Source organism: Aspergillus aculeatus (assembly GCF_001890905.1).
Source record: "Aspergillus aculeatus ATCC 16872 unplaced genomic scaffold ASPACscaffold_22, whole genome shotgun sequence".
Lineage (NCBI taxonomy): Eukaryota > Fungi > Ascomycota > Eurotiomycetes > Eurotiales > Aspergillaceae > Aspergillus > Aspergillus aculeatus.
The window spans coordinates 284,835-304,340 of record NW_017962997.1 but is presented as its reverse complement, the minus strand read 5'-3'; the positions used below and the strand labels follow the sequence as shown (position 1 = coordinate 304,340).

At 52.1% G+C, this 19,506-nt stretch overlaps 8 protein-coding genes across 8 annotated transcripts; 6 read left to right on the top strand and 2 right to left on the bottom strand.

Annotated features, from left to right (window-relative positions):
* Window positions 1–573: 573 nt before the first annotated feature.
* Window positions 574–3,220, top strand: ASPACDRAFT_36982 (uncharacterized protein; the record flags this gene model as incomplete). The annotated part of the gene is made up of 4 exons (XM_020200263.1): window positions 574–664; window positions 723–873; window positions 922–2,749; window positions 3,020–3,220. Coding segments are annotated over 4 exons (2,271 nt in total), but the record flags the coding sequence as incomplete, so codon positions are not given.
* Window positions 3,221–5,369: 2,149 nt separating this feature from the next.
* Window positions 5,370–5,972, top strand: ASPACDRAFT_64706 (uncharacterized protein; the record flags this gene model as incomplete). The annotated part of the gene is made up of 1 exon (XM_020204024.1): window positions 5,370–5,972. One exon carries the CDS (start codon window positions 5,370–5,372, stop codon window positions 5,970–5,972), a length of 603 nt encoding a protein of 200 aa, XP_020051443.1.
* Window positions 5,973–6,186: 214 nt separating this feature from the next.
* On the bottom strand, window positions 6,187–7,933 carry ASPACDRAFT_1860472 (Zn(II)2Cys6 transcription factor domain-containing protein; the record flags this gene model as incomplete). Its single annotated transcript, XM_020197745.1, has 3 exons — window positions 6,187–7,229; window positions 7,368–7,807; window positions 7,872–7,933. 3 exons carry the CDS (start codon window positions 7,931–7,933, stop codon window positions 6,187–6,189), a joined length of 1,545 nt encoding a protein of 514 aa, XP_020051442.1.
* A 2,117-nt stretch (window positions 7,934–10,050) lies between these two features.
* On the top strand, window positions 10,051–11,212 carry ASPACDRAFT_1860471 (uncharacterized protein; the record flags this gene model as incomplete). The annotated part of the gene is made up of 4 exons (XM_020197744.1): window positions 10,051–10,361; window positions 10,408–10,568; window positions 10,622–10,742; window positions 10,798–11,212. 4 exons carry the CDS (start codon window positions 10,051–10,053, stop codon window positions 11,210–11,212), a joined length of 1,008 nt encoding a protein of 335 aa, XP_020051441.1.
* Window positions 11,213–12,056: 844 nt separating this feature from the next.
* On the top strand, window positions 12,057–12,731 carry ASPACDRAFT_48205 (uncharacterized protein; the record flags this gene model as incomplete). Its single annotated transcript, XM_020202085.1, has 1 exon — window positions 12,057–12,731. One exon carries the CDS (start codon window positions 12,057–12,059, stop codon window positions 12,729–12,731), a length of 675 nt encoding a protein of 224 aa, XP_020051440.1.
* Window positions 12,732–13,246: 515 nt separating this feature from the next.
* ASPACDRAFT_64703 (uncharacterized protein) lies at window positions 13,247–13,738 on the top strand (the record flags this gene model as incomplete). Its single annotated transcript, XM_020204023.1, has 1 exon — window positions 13,247–13,738. The coding sequence occupies one exon, from the start codon at window positions 13,247–13,249 to the stop codon at window positions 13,736–13,738; it is 492 nt and encodes a 163-aa protein (XP_020051439.1).
* Window positions 13,739–14,381: 643 nt separating this feature from the next.
* Window positions 14,382–15,703, top strand: ASPACDRAFT_127601 (peroxidase family protein). Its single transcript, XM_020197041.1, has 5 exons — window positions 14,382–14,556; window positions 14,625–14,817; window positions 14,873–14,920; window positions 14,981–15,252; window positions 15,325–15,703. The coding sequence occupies exons 1-5, from the start codon at window positions 14,451–14,453 to the stop codon at window positions 15,498–15,500; spliced, it is 795 nt and encodes a 264-aa protein (XP_020051438.1). The 5' UTR covers window positions 14,382–14,450; the 3' UTR covers window positions 15,501–15,703.
* Window positions 15,704–16,721: 1,018 nt separating this feature from the next.
* Window positions 16,722–18,063, bottom strand: ASPACDRAFT_82240 (glycoside hydrolase family 28 protein; the record flags this gene model as incomplete). The annotated part of the gene is made up of 3 exons (XM_020206053.1): window positions 16,722–17,308; window positions 17,362–17,781; window positions 17,834–18,063. Coding segments are annotated over 3 exons (1,109 nt in total), but the record flags the coding sequence as incomplete, so codon positions are not given.
* Between the last annotated feature and the right edge of the window lie 1,443 nt (window positions 18,064–19,506).

The window sequence follows — 19,506 nt, the reverse complement described above, 5'->3', positions numbered from 1 at the left end:
TGCCAGTCCGAGAATTATCAGTGGTGAATGATGACGCGAGTTGACTGCGCCGCCGGTGGAAATTCCGAAGCTAATCTTGCTTAGCCTGGCGCCAAATGACCGCGACAATGCGCTCAGCCACTGCTAGACCAGAATGTCAATAAAGAAACCTCAGTTAGTGGAGAATGTTTTGCCGATGTTGGTAGAATCTGGCAATAATAAGTAGCCGTTTTAGTCAACCAGGCGTCGGTCTTTGCCGATTCATAAGGCTATGCCAGTACCGCACTCCCATGGTTTCGAAGCCTAAGGCTGTGGCTTGGTCTGAAATATAGGCTGTAAGGGAGCCTTCACATCATAAAAAATGAGTGGTTGAACTTGAGGCAGTACACGAACCATCGTGAGGTGTCTGATTGACTGGTTCTGAATTGCTTGCGGAAAAAGAGTTGAAGCGCAAATCTGACTGAACTAAAACGACCAGGGGGAGAGTCACCTGATGATGCAGCTAAGCACTATCTGCGAACTTACCCCTCACACAACATGCTTACTCTTTCCCCACCCATTCCTTGGTCCGTACGCGAATGATGCTCGTCAGACATGCAGTCGATAGCATTTCCTGGAGTGAATTATGGACTCCAGGTCGGTGACAACTCTGGCCATATTTCCGCCGAGTTCCACCTTCCTCCAGGTCAGTCCAGCCCCCCACCGTCGAGACCAGTGTGACTGAAGCCAGGCTGCTATCTCAGTGCGACCTGAAGCACCACCAAAGCCCTTCTCCACTGTCCCGTTTGCTCGAGATGACGACTACGTTGCCTGTGGCTCGATACTGGACGAGATCCAAGCGAGGTGTGCAAGACCAGCATCGAGGACAGCGCTTGTGGGGCTGGGTGGTGTTGGGTAAGATGTGAACCATGATCGCATCATCGCCTGCTGACGTCTCGAAAGAAAATCGCAATTAGCTATTGAATACTCCTATCGCGTGCGCGACGACTCGCCTGAGACGTGGGTTTTCTGGGTCCATGCTAGTAACGCATCACGTCTTGAGTTGAGCTACCGAGAAATCGCCGACCGTCTCGAGCTTCCTGGACGGCACGATGCTACGGCCAACGTTCTCCAGCTGGTGAACGACTGGCTCTATAATTCGAAGCATGGGAAATGGATTTTGATACTGGATAACCTCGATGATGAAAGTCTGCTGGACGACCCACTGCATGATAGTCAGGTGATTGACAACGGCGGCCAGACGAGCCCAGTGCACAAACCGCTGCTAGGACTGCTCCCTCGCTGTCCTCACGGGGCGATCATCTTCACCACGCGAAACAAGGCGGTGGCACTGAAATTAGTTAGCGGCCGCGACATTTTCTACATCAACCCAATGGATGCACCGTCCGCACTGGCCCTTCTACAAAAAAAGCTTACAATCGTCACGGCGGATGAGGAAGAAGCGGCAAAGCTTCTCGAAGCCCTCGAATTCATGCCACTGGCAATTATTCAAGCCTCTGCTTTCATAGAGTACCATGCTCCGAGGTACTCCATTACCCGATATTTGAAGGACTTCGAAAATAACGCGCATATTCTGGACCACGAGTCTGCGCAGCCTCAACGGGATTATGAAGCAAGTAACTCCATTCTGAGAACGTGGCAGATATCATTCGACTATATCCGACAATCGAGACCGACTGCAGCAGATCTTCTGTCTCTGATGAGCTTCTTTGATCGACAGGGCATCCCGGAGTTGCTACTTCGAAGCACGATCCAAGAGAGGGAGAAAGATGGCAAGATTACCAAGCACAAGGATGAGAAACAGGTGACGAAAAGATCAACCGATGGCGATTTGGACTTCGAAGAAGACCTCCGTACTCTCCGAGAATTTTCATTCATCGCAATTAGACAGGATCCCAAGATTTTTGAAATGCACAGACTCGTTCAACTTGCTATAAAGGGTTGGTTGGAGAAGGAAGGGCTCATCTCACGGTGGCTGGGAGTATCGATGGGCAGCATTGATCGCATATTCCCTTTCCAACCCGAGGCTCAGGCCAGATATCAATTTCTATTCCCCCACCTCAAACAGGCAGTGGCCGAACAACCAACCTTGATAACATTGATGCCTAGTTGGGTCTCGCTACTTATGAAAGGTGTAAGTCATGCGGCATCCTGCGGCGATTATAGAGCAATGGAGCAAATGGGAAAGACCCTTCGAGATGCGAGTGAGCAGCTTTTTGGCTCAGGGAACCTGATGGCTACTTTTGCCACTGAGATGGAAAGCCTTGTCGCCCAGTATCAACACGACCAGGAGAAGACGATAGCGCGACACCTGGAAGTAATCAAGGAAAGTCAGGAGCTCGGGGGGGAAAACCATTACCTGGCATTGGAGGGCATGGATTCCCTCACGGATGTCTACATCATGCAAGGTCGACTGCAAGAGGCTGAAGAGCTTGGAATTAAAGTCTTTGAGAGGAGCCATCGGGTATACGGAGACAATCATTATGTGACAGTATCTGCTGCAAAGACCCTGAGACGAGTCTACACCAAACAGAGGAGGTGGAAGCCGGCTGAAGAGCTCGCTTTGCAGGACATCTACCTCGCCAAGAAATTGGTGGGCGGGGAACATTCGAGGACGCTCGAAGCTGTCGAAGAGTTGGGGAAACTCTACATGGTGCAAGGTAGGTGGCAGGACGCCGAAATGCTTCTGATTCCATTGGTCCAGACGCGAACGAGAATATCGGGCCGGAGGGACCCTTCTACGCTAAGATCGATTGCCTTAATCGCGGAGGTGTACGATGGCCAGGGCCGTTTGTCAGAGGCAAAAGCATTGTATACGCACGTGCTTGAGATGCAAGACGAGGAGCATAGGGGAGATGATTCATTCACGACCAGAATCCGAGCACTCCTGGAGCGCAGATACGAAGAATCTGACGATACCACATCGCTTTACCGACGGCTTGTCGAGTTTCGCCAGGGGCCTCTTGGTGACAAAGTGGTTGGGCTCATCGTCGCTCAAGGGGCCCCAAAATCCATCAGCATCAAGGATCACCTAGGGGAGGTGTACTACAAGCGCGGGAAATGGAAAGACGCAGAGGAGGTCTTCTCTAAGGCTATTAAAATTCGAACTTCCGACCTTGGAGAAGCACATATTGACACTATTAGCACCAGGGGAAAGCTCGGAGCTGTTTATATCGGACAGGAGCGGTGGAAGGAGGCAGAAGAGATATTTTCACGCAATCTTGAGATACTTTCTACCCGGAGCCTGCCGTCAGAAGAAGAACGCAGCGTCATCGTGGACGCGAGAATGAACTTGGGAATTATTCACGCTAAACAGGAGAGGTGGAAGGATGCGGAAAACCAGTTCAGGCAGGTTCTCGAGAGTAACATTGCAATCCCGCGACTTGACGGCGAGCAAACCACCGTGCCGACCGAAATCGGGCTAGAAACGCTCCATAGCGGCCAGAAACGCTTAAGGGAAGCAGGAAACCAGTTCTCGAAGTTTCTTAGCAGCCGGGTGTGGATTCTCGCAGGGAAGCACTCACGAGCTGGGATTGTCAAAGAGTACCTGGAGCTGGTTGACATGATGCAGAAGCATTTGCAAACGTGGCACCAGCACGTGATCGAGACTGTAGACCTTATGAAACAGGCAGATTCTGCCACAGCTTCTATCCGACTGATTCATGTTCTTCAAAGTGTGTACACGGCGCATTCACCGGTTTTGGACCAGATTGAGTCTGTTCAACAGACACTGCAGAAGCTGATGAGTGAGCTGAACACTAATTCTCGAGAAAGCGAATTTGAAAGATGGCATTCTCTCAATTTGGTTCTACTGATTTCGATCCTCGTTGGCGTTGGTGCACTGCTTGTAACCTACACCTAGGGGCCCTTGGACGGCCGGCTGTCTACTTCCCGCAGCCATTACCCGCGTGTCATTGATTAGCCCTGTACCTGAAGTGGGTGGGAGAATTCTGTCCTCATACTCGCAGAACTTTTTTTCTGTTTGTACATGCACTCCATTTTTGAGCGTTTCACTCTTGCTTGTGTTCAAATGCTGCATCCTGAACGGAGTTTCTTCTCTGCGCCCGCTTTCCAGGATCCGTCATGGCCCAACATATCTTGAACCCACGTCCCGTTAACCCCCACAGCGGTTCATCCTATTTTTTCGCTTACTGTACGCCTTTCTGTCGGTGTGCCAAATGGAGCTTAAGTCGAGCTCATGATCGAGGACGCATTGTTGCGATTTTCTCTTACACGTCTCGGATCATCCAGTCCAAGGCAGCGCGAACCCCAGGAGCAGATATCTGGGCCACGACCATCACAAATACCCATCATTTCAAATCTCAGCAACTTGCGCTGCGGCAATGTTGACAACGAAAACATCACCAGCCAGATGACCATTTTTACCTTGATCTCCACCCAAAGCACAACATATATAACTTCCTCTCTCTTTCGCATCCATAGTACACAGGGAGCGTTTCAAGCGAGCCAGACCTTGTGATTGAAGTGCTTCTCTCCTCGCCTCCAACAGTGCATGCGGAAACTACCCACCAAGGTATATCTAACTACCTCTTCTAGATGTACGTGGGATGGCAAGAAAGGGACTAGAATGTATACACGTCTTCAAAAGGCTTGATGGATCCCCCAGGCAGCAGGGAGAGCCCGTGTTTCGGATAGTAGCTAGATTGCCACTCTCCTGCAGACTCGAAACAAATCTGACTCTTGAGTTATCTTGTGGCTTATTGATTCATTTCCTTTTCTTTTCACTCCCCTTTTCCACTTCCTTTGTCCACTTTCTTTCTTTTGTCTTCTCAATATTACTTTTCAACAAGTCGACCGATTGATTCGACGCGTCAAATTTGATTCACATCCTTCCCAACAGAGGGAACTGCCTTTATGTATCGATCCCTTTGGCTTGTATGCTTATATGAAATCATAATTCCTGGTTGAAGAAAGTTAACTAACGACGCGAAACGCTTCCGAATCCCACTCTCTATACACGCTACGCCAGAAAGGACTAGAAGATGTAGACTATACTTTAATCTCGAGAAGGGAAATTGACAAGACGCACATACACTTCAACGCTCACTCATGAAGCCAACCAGCTACTGCCGCATAAAAAGTCCCGCAACCCTACCTGAAGATCAACTCTATATCTCGAAGATCCCCCTACCCTTGGGAAACCCTCCGCCACCACCCCCCTCATGACTCCACAACAAAAAGCCCAGAATCCCAGCTGCAACAAGCGTAGATCTCCACCTACTCCCCCTTCAACATCATTGTATATAAATTCCCACCCCCAATCAATCATAACTCAAACCAAAACCACCCATCACGCCCCAACCTTATCCAACAACCAACTCCAACCATTAATCTCAGAACACCCAAACCACAACCCTCCCAACCCCACCATGGCGACACCCACCCCCGCCTCGATCGAACCCTTCGTAACCCACGCCCTAACCTTCCACGCCCCCTTCCAGCCGCCCAACCCCATCCCGCGAGGCAAACTCCCCCACTGGAACGTGTACGCCGTCCCGCACGGCGCCGGAACCTACAGCATCGAGGTGTGCTGGGTGCGGTGGACGGCGCCGGTCAACTGGGCGGAGCTGGCGCTGCCGGCGCTAAACCGGGGGTTCGAGTACATCCGCACGCTGTACCCGGACATGAAGCCGATGTGGGGGACGATCTCGATGCGCACGGCCGTCCGGTTATACCGCGAGCGGGTGCGGGAGGAGCCGGATAGGGAGCTCGGGGACGTGCATAGGGCGGGGCTGCGCGTGGTGGACCAGTTCTGGCTGGAGGGGATGCGCGAGTGGCATCCTATCGAGGACCGGGCAATCTTGCAGTATTGGGAGAGCCTGATTCCGAAGAATGGGGACGGGGCCGTTGAGGAGGAGGGGGAGGTTCGGCCGAGGATGAAGATGTGGGAGGAGCGTATCGGGTTACAGCCCGGGCTGAATGCCAGTATTCGGTGGCGCTGGATGCCTGACTATTCTTCCTGGGATCGTTGACTATGCTTCGCTTTGACGTGGACTGGTTGATGAACTTACATCACAGACAGTAGATCTCCTTGTGAAAGGAAACATACAGATAGAACAAATACCACCCCCGGACGGGGATATGCGAGTCACAATATACAATTTCAAAACCAAAGAACCGCTTCCGATGGTACTGGGCAGATGTTGCACTTGAGCTTTGTGGTATTTCGAAATATAATGAACAGCGTCACAACTTTACATCGTCGAGCAATCCCCACATGCGAACACACGGCCAATATTTGGCATTCTCGATCGCAATCAAATCGGCTTGCAAAATCTCATTCCGCCTCAGCGGTAGACAGTGTTGCTTCTCCTCAGCGCCCACCCAGTACGACACCCGCGCCGTCACCAGACCGTCGTCCTCCACAAATACCACTCCTCGGGGCCATGGCTCCGCCTTATCATAAATGGACTGCAACTCCTTCTTCATACCTTCTTCCATAATATCCGATGTCAGGGTAGCGCTCATGAACCCTTCCTCCGACCGCCAGGAGCGAATGGCCGCAATCCCCCGCGCGCGGACGCCGTAGTCCGGACATCGGAAGATGCTGATATTCAACGCTGGCATGATTGCCAGATCCGCTGTCACGGCCGGATACTCACCGCCAAATTTGGCCATTGCGGTTTCCGATGCGATGATCAGGGCTTCGCATTCATGAGTCAGACTCTCGGGCCACAGTTCACTTTTGTAGTAGAGAGCCACCTTCGAGGCGAGGATGCCCTGTCGGCAACTGAGCTTAATTAACTCCGCCTCGCGTTGTCCTTTGTTGAGTCGAGATGTGCCATCTGCGCTGTATGGATATTCCTGTGCGCAGAAGATCTCGAATTGGCATAGAAATCGGTGGAAGTATGAGAGTAACAGCAGTTGGCGATGTTGTAAGGATGCGTAGTCCTCTCGAATGTAGTTATCCGATGCCTTGAGATAAAGCGCGGTAAAGAGGAAGTTGGCCTGGGTCAAAGGCTTCAAAACCTGTTTTGCATGTCCCAGACTTTGAAAATGCTGCATGTACTTTTCGTACGGTTGTCCGAATACGAAGTGGCTGTCAAAGTCCACCGGATTCTCGGTGCCATAAAAAACGGACGATTCCTGAAGCTTCAGAAACATCTCCACCACGCATTTTTCCACCGAGAACCTGGGGCCGGATGGCCCACCGAAGACGGTCTCTTGGCTAAGCTCCAGCCCCGTAGTTTGCCGCTGGATCTTCATCACGTGTAGAATCTGCAGTCCCCCTTGGATATGAAAATTAGCATGATTGCGATTCCCATGGAGTAGTGCGCAGATCACGAAGAGTAGACAGCAGACAAGGATAACCTCCTGCAGCTGGGGATCTTGTCACATGCGCCTTTTGTTCAACAGTGTGATCGCACGTCCAGACTGTTCAAGCGCAAACTGGTACCATGTATTCTGCAGATGCGCAGTACTCTGTCCCGCGCGGGGAATACAGCCTGCGATCTCGTTGGCCTGGTTGACGGCCCCCAGAGCAATAACCGCGTGATAGATGGCGGGCTCTTGGTAGCATAGGCGGAAGATCACCTGCTGCCACAGAGGTGAATCATAAAAGCCGACCAAGTGCTCTACCGATCTATGTTGAAAGAACGACAGGCATCGGCGCTCGTCCGAGGTAGTCGTCCACTGCAGCTTGCGGGCCATGTCGGCGGGAATAGTGAAGATTGGAACAAGATTTCCAGTCTTACGTCGACCACCCCCGGGGATAAGTCTGTGTACATCGTATCCGTCGCAAGCCATACCAGAAATGGTGCAATTGTTGCAGGCCACAGGTGTTTCATCGCACTTGACGCGACGAGCACTGTATAGCTTGAGTCTTAGTCACAGCTGACATCCACGGCGTGATACAGGAAATCATGACTCACCGACAAGTACGACAACCCGTACGAGATCGTTTCGCGAAGGCTTTCTTGCGTGGGTTGGTCATGATGGTTTTGGTCTCGGTGTGTTGATTCGCCGGTCAATAGTTGTCAGAAGATTGAGGGACATCGTGTGCTTTTTAAAGCTGAGAACCAAGGTTGTCCCAGGAAGAGGCTAAATAAGTACGTGCAGGGGGATATGACCGGTAGCCAATCAATGCAATACATGAGTGATTTAATATTATGCCGGAACGGCGCCATTGCTTGCCTAACGGAGACGACAGTAGTTAGTCATGATTAGATCGAAGCTAACTCCAGGGTACAGGATTTGTATCGATAGCGATGCCACCCGATCAGATTGCAAAAATGCAACATACCTCTTACTATTAGCGCAAACGCTGCAACTACTGATTGTTCTATGGTAACTTAGCAAACGCAGACTTTATACACTACCACTCTGGGTTGGCTTCGTAGTTGGTGATGGAAGCTCCATACCGCGGAAGGATTATACATCGGGTCTAACGAGTGGGGCAACGAAATCCAGACGACGCAGCCAATTATCGTCCACGAATCGGTCTGACAGTTGATCCACAATGGAACCCAATATTATTGTTTTGTGAGGGGAAGGAAACATGTGGAAGTGCAGCTTCCGATCAGGTTCATGGAATGAGGCTTGGGAGAAATCTGACCGCGTCGAGTGTGCCGGTTGCCTTCACGTGATTAGAAAGCATCCAGCTCCCTTACAGGATGCTGAGAGGCATAGATGCAGTGTAGCAGCTGGTGGAGAGCATAAAAGATCCGTTCAACGATGGGCTTGCCATAGATCTGCAGGAGTAGTCCTAGCCCGCAGCTTGAAGTTAATGCCTTGTAAGTCACAGCCCCCCTCGAGATAAACCGAAACTGTTCGAAGACGAGAGAATAACGCCGGGGACACGGCGGTAATGGATTTGGCCTGTTAATGCGAGATTCTTGTGGCCTTCCTCATGCTTCGAAGGTGAGCGCGACTATTGTAACAAGTCCGGATCCCTATCGTGTTAGATCATTCGACTAGCACATTGTCTTTGCCATAAAATTCAACCTGAAACCACTTATCTTGGTTGGGAGAGCTCTCTTACTTTGCAGGCATGGACGTTGTTTAGGCATTTCCGCCGAGAGTGCTGGTACTTGTTGTCGGGCGAGATTAAGGATCGACTCGCTATAATATGGACTGATCGTGAGGGACAATTCAAGGACTGCATCGAGAGAAATAAAGGCTTACCGCATGCAAAGACATAAAAGATGATTCCGAGAAAGGGTTGCATAGTGGGAATCAGAAAAGTGGTGTTGTTCCGTGAAAGTGTACGGGTCGCACTGGAAAGAGTAGCTGCTATGTTGGGTCACGTGGCTGGGATGCTGAGTTGTAGACACTCCTCCGTCCTCCTTCCATCTGCACCATCTGCACCAACTGCACCATCCGTTCGAGGTCACCATTTCGCCAAAATAATGTCCGGGCATTGGCACTTTGTTGACCACCAGTGGACCTTATCTTTCTCACAAGCGTTCCCATCTTTCTCTCGGCAGACACCTCCCATCTTGTGATGCGCACGGACGATGTGCCTCGCGATATGTGAGATGTGCTATAGCACCTGGTCCGAGGGAACATGCGGAGCAGTGCCAGGGAATTTTGGTGAGTACAGTCTGGTGGGCTTCTTCGTGCATTATCAGGTGATCGAAATCTGACTGTCGATCAAAAGGTACCGACCGGGGTTGTCCTTGATTTCGCGCAAATCCTCATTAGTACCTGACGGTCAGAGCGCAGGCACGGTCTATATCCCGCTATATTCGGTCGCAACAAATTGCTGAATTCGCGCGATGCTATCGTGGATGTCTCCAATTGATGAATGTGGCATGTTGGTGTCCTGTGAATCAACAAATCATTCACCCCGAGTGGTGGCCACAGCTGGTCCAGAACCTGCATTCTGTTGACTCGTCGATTGTGACAACTGATTGCGGCTGGTTTTCCTTGTTCACTTGGCCTCACCTCGGTTCGTGCAATTTATACTTTCTGGGTCTGTTCCGCCCTGACCACATTTACTTTCTTTGTTGAAAAAGGTCCCGACTGGAACCAACCCCACAATAAAACCAAACCATGGGTCTGCGTCGTCCCTTCTTGGGGCAGCCATTCAGCATCTTGTCAAACCTCACAATGGCTGTATCCTCGCGTCCGATAACGTCCCTTGTCTTGATGGACCTTTTTGGTGGACTTGCCGCTCTTATCATGATCTTGAGACTCTTTCTGCGCAAGTATCGGCACCAACGGTTTGAAGCGGCCGACTACTGCACCGTCTTCTGCTTGGTGACGCTTCTTGCCTGTGTGAGTCTGCTTACTGCGATAAGCGTCATCATCTTGACTCGCGACGCCCGCCTCCAAGCGCAACATCTCACTGATAAGTTGCTCGAAGAGCAGCTGCTCAAGAACAAAATACTGGTGGCGCATCAAGCTATATTTCGTGCCTAGTACGGTCCCTACGACGTGGGTAGTAGTGATCGCTGACAGTTCTAGTCTTTGGGGCCAGAAGGCGGTTGTTCTCCTGTTTATCTCGCGCGTCCTGGAGGGTCTCCCGTGGCCCTTCATCTTCGTTCGCATCAGCTGGGCAATACTCCTACTGAGTTTCGGGGGTGTGGAACTTGAAATGTTTATGGTCTGTGATTACCGCAAGAAGAGTATGACTCCTGCTTTTGATACAATGTCGAGGTCACTGATTGTGTTGTACCAGAACCTTGCCTCGGACGTGTCGGGAACCTTGTGGCCTATATCCTGCTCAATGGCCTCACAGACCTGATGCTCATTGTGCTCCCTCTTCCATGGCTGATTCGGGTGAAAAGACCTTGGCATCGGTAGATCCTCATCCCTCCCTAAGCCTTCCTTGAGACTCTCAGCTAACCAATCTAGCCGCCTTCAACTCATCGCCCTTTTCTCGGTTGGCTTCCTCTGCATCATCGCAACCATCCTCCGCGCCCCCGTTCACGGCGACACGCAAGACCTCGTCGGACAAGGCTACTGGACTGCGGTCGAATTTATTGCGTCGGCTATCGTTGCCAACTTTCCCACGCTATACAGTCTGCGCCGTGCAAGAAAGCCAGAGACCCCGATCTATCCCGACAACCCTTACCCAGCCCGACGTGGGGGCCACAAAATTCGGTCTGCAACCAGCATCGAGCTGCAGGAGTCATTAGACATGGATCACCTAGATGCCGACCCACGGATGAGTGGGAAAATCACCAGTCAGGCGAGCAACGAGTCATTGTTCTTCAAGGATTCGGAGACGGAGAGTCTCCGGGTCGAGGGACTGAGGTCTAGAGGTTAGGTCTTTTGGAACTTGAGTATGAGGCTTTGTGGCATACTGGCGTGAGGTCATTGGACAACGATGGTATTTTGGGTACAACCTGTCGTAGATCTCGCGTATCGCTAATAAAAACTGGTGGTGGATACATACTTCGGGCACAGTTGTGTATGGTATGCTACGCCTAACCCTTTCTGTCAGGTATTATATTAATTTAGAGCATGACACTCTTTTTTTGGTCAGAATTATACATTCGAATTCCATCGTATCTAGCTACTCGATTTAAGGCTCACTTCTTCGAAAGTGAGTAGCAGCTACCCTCGTCGTTGGTTGTAATGTTCTACGACCTTGCTCTGTCCGGGGGCGATGTGCCTTTTTGCCTTGTTGCCTTAGGGCTGTTGCTCCACTGATAAGGCATTATGCAGCGTCTGTCAATTTTGAGAACATACTTAGAGAAGTCTAAGCACCTATTGAGACATAAAGTTAGACTATCTTGTCTAAGTACGTTGTCACTGAAGCACAGATCAAGGACTAACCACTGAGTCTCCTTGCAGTCGAACGCATCGCAACCATCGGTAAATACATTCGAATGCACACTGTCGAACAAACAAACCGGGGCACGTACTTAAGATCATCGTTCCCACAAAGACATATTTGCAATGCCTAGCACCTAACAATAAAACATCGACCCTTTTACTGAAAATCACCTCTACAAATTCAATCAGCCGACGATCGTCACACCAGATAAAGCCGGAACAGTCTATATAAGGCCAGCCCTGGCAACACAAAGCCCCCCCGCCCTCTTCCTCCCAACCCCCACCCACCTCATTTCCCAAACCCCTCGGAAAGTAATCCCACCAGGACAACGATGCCAGTCTCCAAAAGACCACCGCCAAGTCGCTCTCCAAGCCCAACGCGACGGCCACCTCCCCCATCCCCACCACCACCCCCTCCATCACCAAACGGGGACCCAATTCCACCCCCACCAGAACCCACCGCAAACGACAACGAAGCCAACAAAGAGAACGCCTCCAAAAAAGAAGAAGGCGAACTCTCCCCGGAACCGACGAACTACACGCTCGCCGATTTCACCTATTCCTCCTTCGACGTGCTGCTGCACCCGATCGCCCCGCGGACGGAGACGGTGAACCTGATCTTCCCCCGGCCGGGCCCGTTCTGGCAGTGGGAGGACGCGGTGCGGGACCTGCTGGATTGCATCCGGGAGCAGCGGGAACTGCGGCCGCACGCGGCCCCGTTCGGCGGGTCGATCTACTGCGAGGGCCTGATACGGTTCTTCATGGAGGTGCCCCCGGCGATCCCCGGGAGCGACTCGTACATCATGCAGTTCCATCATCAGGGCTACACGGTGTTCGACACCGAGTCGACGGAGGCGACGGCGGCGTGGATGCGCACGCTGCAGGTGAATCCGTCGTTTGAGGAGGAGTGGGCGGATGAGATTCTGCGGTTCCTGTTGGCGTGTGCGCAGCTTGCGCTGCGGAATGGGTGGGTTAGGGACTATAGGGAGAGCAAGAGGAGGGGTTAGATTCTCTCCTTGTTTCTTCTTGGGGTATCGGGTATAGCATATAAGATCAAAAATACTACATTATTTGATTCGTCAAATGTCTTTGTCTTAAGGTAAAATATTGGGTCTTCTGGTGTGGAAGGCTGGGTGTGTACTGGTGAATATTCCTTTCTAATTGCTTTTGTATGTCTCGAGCTAATCCCCTCTCCCCGCCCCCCCCATGCCGATACTGTAGAGCAGACTCGAATGTCAGATTAAACCTACTTAGCCGGGAACGACCAGTCTAGGGGTACAGAGATAAATCGAGACCAATCTCTTTGTCCCTCACGCCTGAAAATGCCAAATAAACCGAAGAGTTCTTTTGGGAATCGTGACCTTTGACAAAGACCCAATGAAAGAATTGTCAACACAGAAAGCCCTACTTCCACTATAACCGTAAGTCTCCACAGAAAGCAAAACAAACATCAATGTCACCGTCACCGAGTCCATCATCAAGCAATCCACTATATAAAACCCCGTTCCCAATCCACTCAACAATGACTTCAACTCCCACCCCCTCCCATACCCAATCCAGCCCGCACACCACCAAAATGCAAGAAACCTACACCTTCGAACTAAGCACCATTACCCCCACCCAGCAACTGGTGATCATCACCCCGGAGACCCGCGAACTGGCCACGCAGACCTTCGACTGGGAAATCCTAGAGAACCGCCTACGGGCTGTCTTCCAGAAGCTGCGGGAGATGCGGCCGCAGGCGCCGCTGTTCCACGGGATCATCCACGCCTTCGAGCATGTGCGGTGCTATCGCGAACTGTCCCCGGAGGAGAGAGGCACTGCCCGAGCGGTGTATCGGTATGAGTTCAACGGAGAGCCCTCGCTGGACTGCGTGCTGGACATCGAGCTCCTGTATGGCTGGTTGAGGCGGCTGCCGCGGGGTTGCCCGTTGAGGCTGGATGATTTCCCCTGCGCGACGATGGCTGCGCTGGCGTTGGAGGTTCGGTTGTGGGGGACCTCTTCGGTTGTGTAGTTTTATGTCACCGTTGGCATGTTGAGTCTTTTTTCCAATGAATTCAATATAGCTGTCTAAAATGTTATCTTTCGATTTGTGTCTAGTTGGCCACCTGCGAAGAATGTCTGTATGACTTATTTTGCTGAGCCAACTCCTTCTTTACAGCTTTGTTACTAATGTCATCGATAGCAGTGACACGGCTGGCTGGAATACGTCTAGGGCTCACGTTCCGTCTGCATCCGACCACCCAACTAGATAGCCAGCACTGCCTCCAGCCACCCTCAAGAGAATACTGCGTTTCAACAACGCATTGCATATCCAGGCATCAACCTACATCTGCACCTATAAGAAACCAGCGTTTCCTGATTACCCTGGTAAATAAAGTTCCCCGCCCCACCAGTGCCGATCTGCAACAGCGGGTTCGTACTCGTACTCGGCACCGTTTGGAGCATCGCTTACCGCCATGAGCTCATGCGCGACAACCATGCAACTGCATTGTAACAAGCCCAATACTATTGGCGCATCCAATCTCATTGTCTTGTTTGAGATGCCCTTTCATAATCTGAGTGGCATATAGTGACCGCATCATCATCGCGAATGGTAAGCTCCAGGCTGAAACAATTCCTGTATGCACAGAGCCTGGGTAGATAAATACCCTGCTCCCCCTCTGCCTCTTGCTATGTGTCCTCCTGGACAAGTCATCAACACTGCAACAAAACAGTCACTCACCATGAAGCTCACCCTCCCCATCACCCTTCTGCTAGGTCTAGCCAGCGCCCACCCCCATTACGGGGCCGCAGACATCTCCCACTGGCAACCAGCCGGAGCAGACGACTGTACGCCGCTCCTCTCCACCCAGCCACCAGCTTAACACATCCAACTGACAATTTTTGATAAACAACAGACCGTGGCCCCTGCCCAATGATGAACACCCTCGCAAATCACCACTTCCTCCCGCACGACGGCCGCAACATCACGCGCCCTCGCCTCATCGAGGCCCTAGGCGCCGCGTTGAACTTCACCTCCTCGCTCGCCACGCTCATGTTCGAGATGGCCATTGTCGTGAACCCGGAGCCCGACGCGACCTACTTCACTTTGTAAGCCACCCATATACACCGTACCACACCCACTAACATTGCACTGCAAAACAAGGGACCAACTAAACCAGCACAACATCCTCGAGCACGACGCAAGTCTCAGGTCAGCATAACCCCCTCCCTTACCCCCCAGTCAACCTCCATTCCATTGACAAGTTACCAGTCGAAGCGACGCCTACTTCGGCAACAACCACATCTTCAACGCCACCATCTTCGCCCAGACTCGGAAGTACTGGACGGGCCCCACCCTCGACGCTGCCATGCTGGCCAACGGCAAGCTGGCGCGGCAGGTCGAGTCCAAGGCGTTCAATCCGACATACGCGTTCACGGCCCGAACCGAGGAGTTCAGTTTGGGCGAGGTGGCGGCTCCCATTATTGCGTTTGGGGATATGGGGACGGGTCGGGTGAATCGCTCGCTTGTGGAGTATTTTTTCGGTATGTTTACTCTTGCAATTTGGGTTTGGGGGGAGGTTTGGGGTGTGATGGTGCTAACTGGGCACTGTGTAGAGCACGAACGGTTGCCGGTTGAGTTGGGGTGGCACACCCGAGGAGAGGCGGTGGGTGTGGAGGAGGTGAATGCGGTGGCCGAGATGATACGGAATGCGACGGGGTTGATTACACCGACTGGGTCAGTGGTGGGGTCGGGGAAGAAGAGGGATTTGCATTCTGGGTGGCGGGGTTAGTGCACTTTTCGTACCTTCAGGTTGGGGGAGTGGAAGGTGGTCGGATATGTTGGAGCAGATACATGGGAGGAGGAAGAAAGGGTGCGATGCTTGTCAGTATGGGCTTGCGAACTAGAACCAAAAAAAGAAGGATATGTGTCTATAAGCTAGTAAACCGCTTATCTACCGAGTTACTGTCCACCTCATGATTCACTCTCACCCGCACACTATCATCTATCAGTGACCCAACCATATCACATCACTGAACCCAGCACTAACCACCATTAATGACCATCCTTGGCATCTGTGCCTGTGACCCCTGAAATCTCCTCGAAACAAACCACTTTCCCAAACTATCCACCCTCTTCCGAAAAGGGATAGCGGAATGGACCCCTGCACCCCGCCAAGCCACCGTTCCCTTGGCCTGCCCTTGGCGCTCCGCTACCACACCCCGCCAAGCCCTTAGTTTTGACTTGTCCACTCCCGCGATCACGAGCGCATCTAATTCAGTGCAGATAAGAATTACAGCCGGTGTCAACAGCACTTATCATACTGGTGTGCCTGCCACAAGACCGGTCTAATCTGATCAGGGCAAGATCTGAACGTCACCGGGTGGGAGGGACCGTAGGTACGGCCCGCTGAACCTTGAGGAGCCAACCAGCGCATGCGGAGAGTTAATAAGTATCCATGATCGCGTAGAGGTTGATGGGGTCGGAATACGAAGCGGTGATATTGGGCTCGAGATTCTGGGGATAGCTTCAGCTTAGCGATGCAACTTATCTGGGGATGAAGATTGGGGGAGGAGATATAGATTCACCTCAAAATCCTTACAAGTTCTCGAGAGCAACATTACCAACGAAGGAATTACACCCCTCCACAATCGTCACTCAATCAGTATTTGTCATGCTCTCCTAATTCTCCTCTAGACAAGGATCTAATATCCTAATTAGCAATCCAGCCTCCCCCTCCAAACAACACGCGAATCCACCAAAATAAGGAATTCGAATGAGTTTGAGGGGTAGTTGGGAATGTGTATGTGAGCTGGTTGAGTGGCACCTATAGGGTATTACTCATGTACTGCCAGGTGTACCCCACGAGATAGTTTGCCCGGGCGGGCTGGTGCACGGCTTCAACGGAAGGGGGACAATGTTTAGTATACCATTAGCGAATGGTTTGGACTATCCCTACGCCGCTTCTCTAAAAGGGAGGGTTTGATCTGACTCAAGGGAGAATATATCACAGCAGACCTTCTGATTATTTTCTAAAGATTATAGAATAAAGATTCAACTACTAATACACAACCCACCGAAGCAGTAAACCCCATCACTTGCACTCGCCCAGTGACCACGGCGATCATCCATGGTAAGCATCTAGCAAGAAGCGCCGCTAGGGACGTTCTTGCAAGACTTCTTCTCCTTACCACCGGAGATATCCACGCCCTTCCAGGTCCAGTCAGCACAAGAGCCGGAACCGCACAGGATGTAGACAGGCTGGGCGGAGCTCTCGACGGAGCCGGTGATTTTGTTGATGGTAACGTCCTTGATGGGGATGGTGTTGGAGGGGGTGCCGGTCGGGGAGCCGTTCTCGTAGTCCTGCTGGATGACGATGCCGTACTTGGCGATGTTCTCGAGCTGGATGTTGTCATACGTGATATCGGTCACGGAGCCGGTCTTCTTGTAGATGGTCTTGATGCGCACGCCGTTGTCGGAGTTGACGACGTGGCTGTTGGTGATGTGCACGCCCTTGACGACGTTGTTGTCGCGGCCGCCGACGGAGCCGATCGACAGTCCGTGGCCGCCAGAGCAGTAGCCGCTGTCGAAGTAGATGTTCTGGTGTCGTTAGTTTTTTCTAAATCATGAGTAAACGAAAGGGGGGGACCCACCTCGCCGGAGTTGATGGCCAGGCAGTCGTCCTGGTTGTAGACCTTGGCGCCGCTGATGTAGACGCCGTTGGAGTCGCTGATGTCGAAGGCGTCGGTGTTGTGGCCGCCCTTGCTGTCGCCCGCCGAGTTGTCGATGGTCACGCCCTCGATGTGCACGTCGTTGCCCTGCACCGAGATCGCCTGCACCGGCGTGTTCTTGATGTGCAGGTTCTTGACGTACGAGCTCTGCAGCTTGTGCGCGTACATGAACTTGGGCTTGGTCTTGCCGCCGTTCGTGCCCTTGCTGTCCCACCAGCGCTCACCCTGGGCGTCGATCACGGCGCCCGAGGCAGCAGTGAAAGTGACGCTCTCGCCGCCGAGGCGGATGAGGGGGCCCTTCCACTCCTTGTAGCCGAAGGTGGTGGTACCCTCGAAGGTGACCTTTTCAGATATTCAGTATAGTGGGGTGGCACATTGCAGTGGAGGGACATACAGTGGAGCCCTTCTTGGCACCAGACAGATCAAGGGTCTGGCCAGCGGGGACCTTGATGTTCTTCAGGATCGAGCTGGAGCACTTCTTGACACCGGCCTTGGCGGAGGCAGCATCGGTGAAGGTGCAGGAGGATCTCTCGACAAGATCTCTCTCAGCGACATCGTGGGGGGCAGGGGCCGCAACGGCGAGGGAGCCGAGAGCGGCCAGGGTGAGGAGATCGAAACGCATGGTGGATTAGTTTTTTTATTCTGATCAACAGAAATCGGAGTGAAAGAAAGAATGACTGAAGGTCTGATCTGATCAACAGAAAGGAAAGAGTGAATGAGAGAGAGAATGAGGGAATGTGTGTGTTGAGAGTAGTGGAAGACCGGGTCTTTGCGAAGCTTTATAGTAGGGACTTATGATGGCAGGATCCCCCAGGGCCAGGGGATAATATCCGCACCTCCACCAGTGGTGTCAGTCTCTAACGGTGGCGTGAAGAACGAACCCTGCTTCAGTAGACGGTTCGTTCCTGGGAGCAACTGCCTGCAATGCCGGAGTCTCTGCGGTGGAGGAAGCTCGGCAGCTTCGTCGCAGCTTCACTTTCCCGCTCCACAGTGGAGCAAGCCAAGAGGCAGCTCCTCAAACGGTCTGCTACCAAGCCCAGTGAGATTTCAGTTGATTTGTCAGGTTTCGAGCTGAAATCAATGCCAAGCAATATTTCCGAAAGGTTTGATGCTGGGCATTCATGTGCTGCACCTTCACGTTACCTAATATCGAATCTTCGATTCTTCCATGCCTGGTTCTGAGGGATGAATCAAACAAACAACCCTGATCTCCCAGTATGGTGATGCATCAACCGTTCGAACTATGATATCATCCCTTAAAATTCTGCAGATGCAGTAAACTCAACAGCCGAGCCCCATCTCGGCAACAATAAACATCCAGGCAGCAGCAGCAGCCCCCCGGGCCCTCCTCGGCTAACTCCAATCTAGGGCAACAAATTAAACCAGGGTCCGGGCGGTGTGTGTGCAATTTCCGCGGCCCCTCCCCCCAAGCCTGCCCAAGCCTCCCCCAAGCCACTAAAAAGCTTGTCTCCGCGCGATGGTCGGGAAACCTTCTTCTTCGGGGATTTCTTCCCTGCTTGGCCCTGCAGGCACGGGCCCCACGCACCTGAAAATCCGGGTAGTTCGGACCAGCGCCCAGGACCCCTGATTCACTTGGCCGCCAGGGTGCCAGAAAGAGAACTTTTTGGTTCGAGGTGAACGGTCCAGTCGCCGGATCATCCGGAAGGGTTCACAGTTCACACTGCCCGCGGGTTACGGGTTACGGGTTACGGGTACGATCCGTCCGCTCCAAGCTCTGGAAAATCATCTCCCATCTCAGCGGCATACTGTACCAAGGATCTGTCAGATGATTATTCCACTGGTGAAAGGAACTTTCTGTTGACGGTTCTGGTAAAATGTAAGGCTTGCTTAGAAACCCAGTCCCATGCATCAGCAACACCAAGCCTTGCAAGTTCCCACCCTCCAACCTGACCCAGACAACCACTCATAACAGCCGTCGATATAAGGTTGTCCAACCTAGTTCGATTTTCGGGAAATACACAACGAGAAACAACCGGCGGTGGATTGGGAAAATAGATTAAAGGAAGACGATTTAGATTAATCTCCCCATCCTCCCCATTCCCCTCC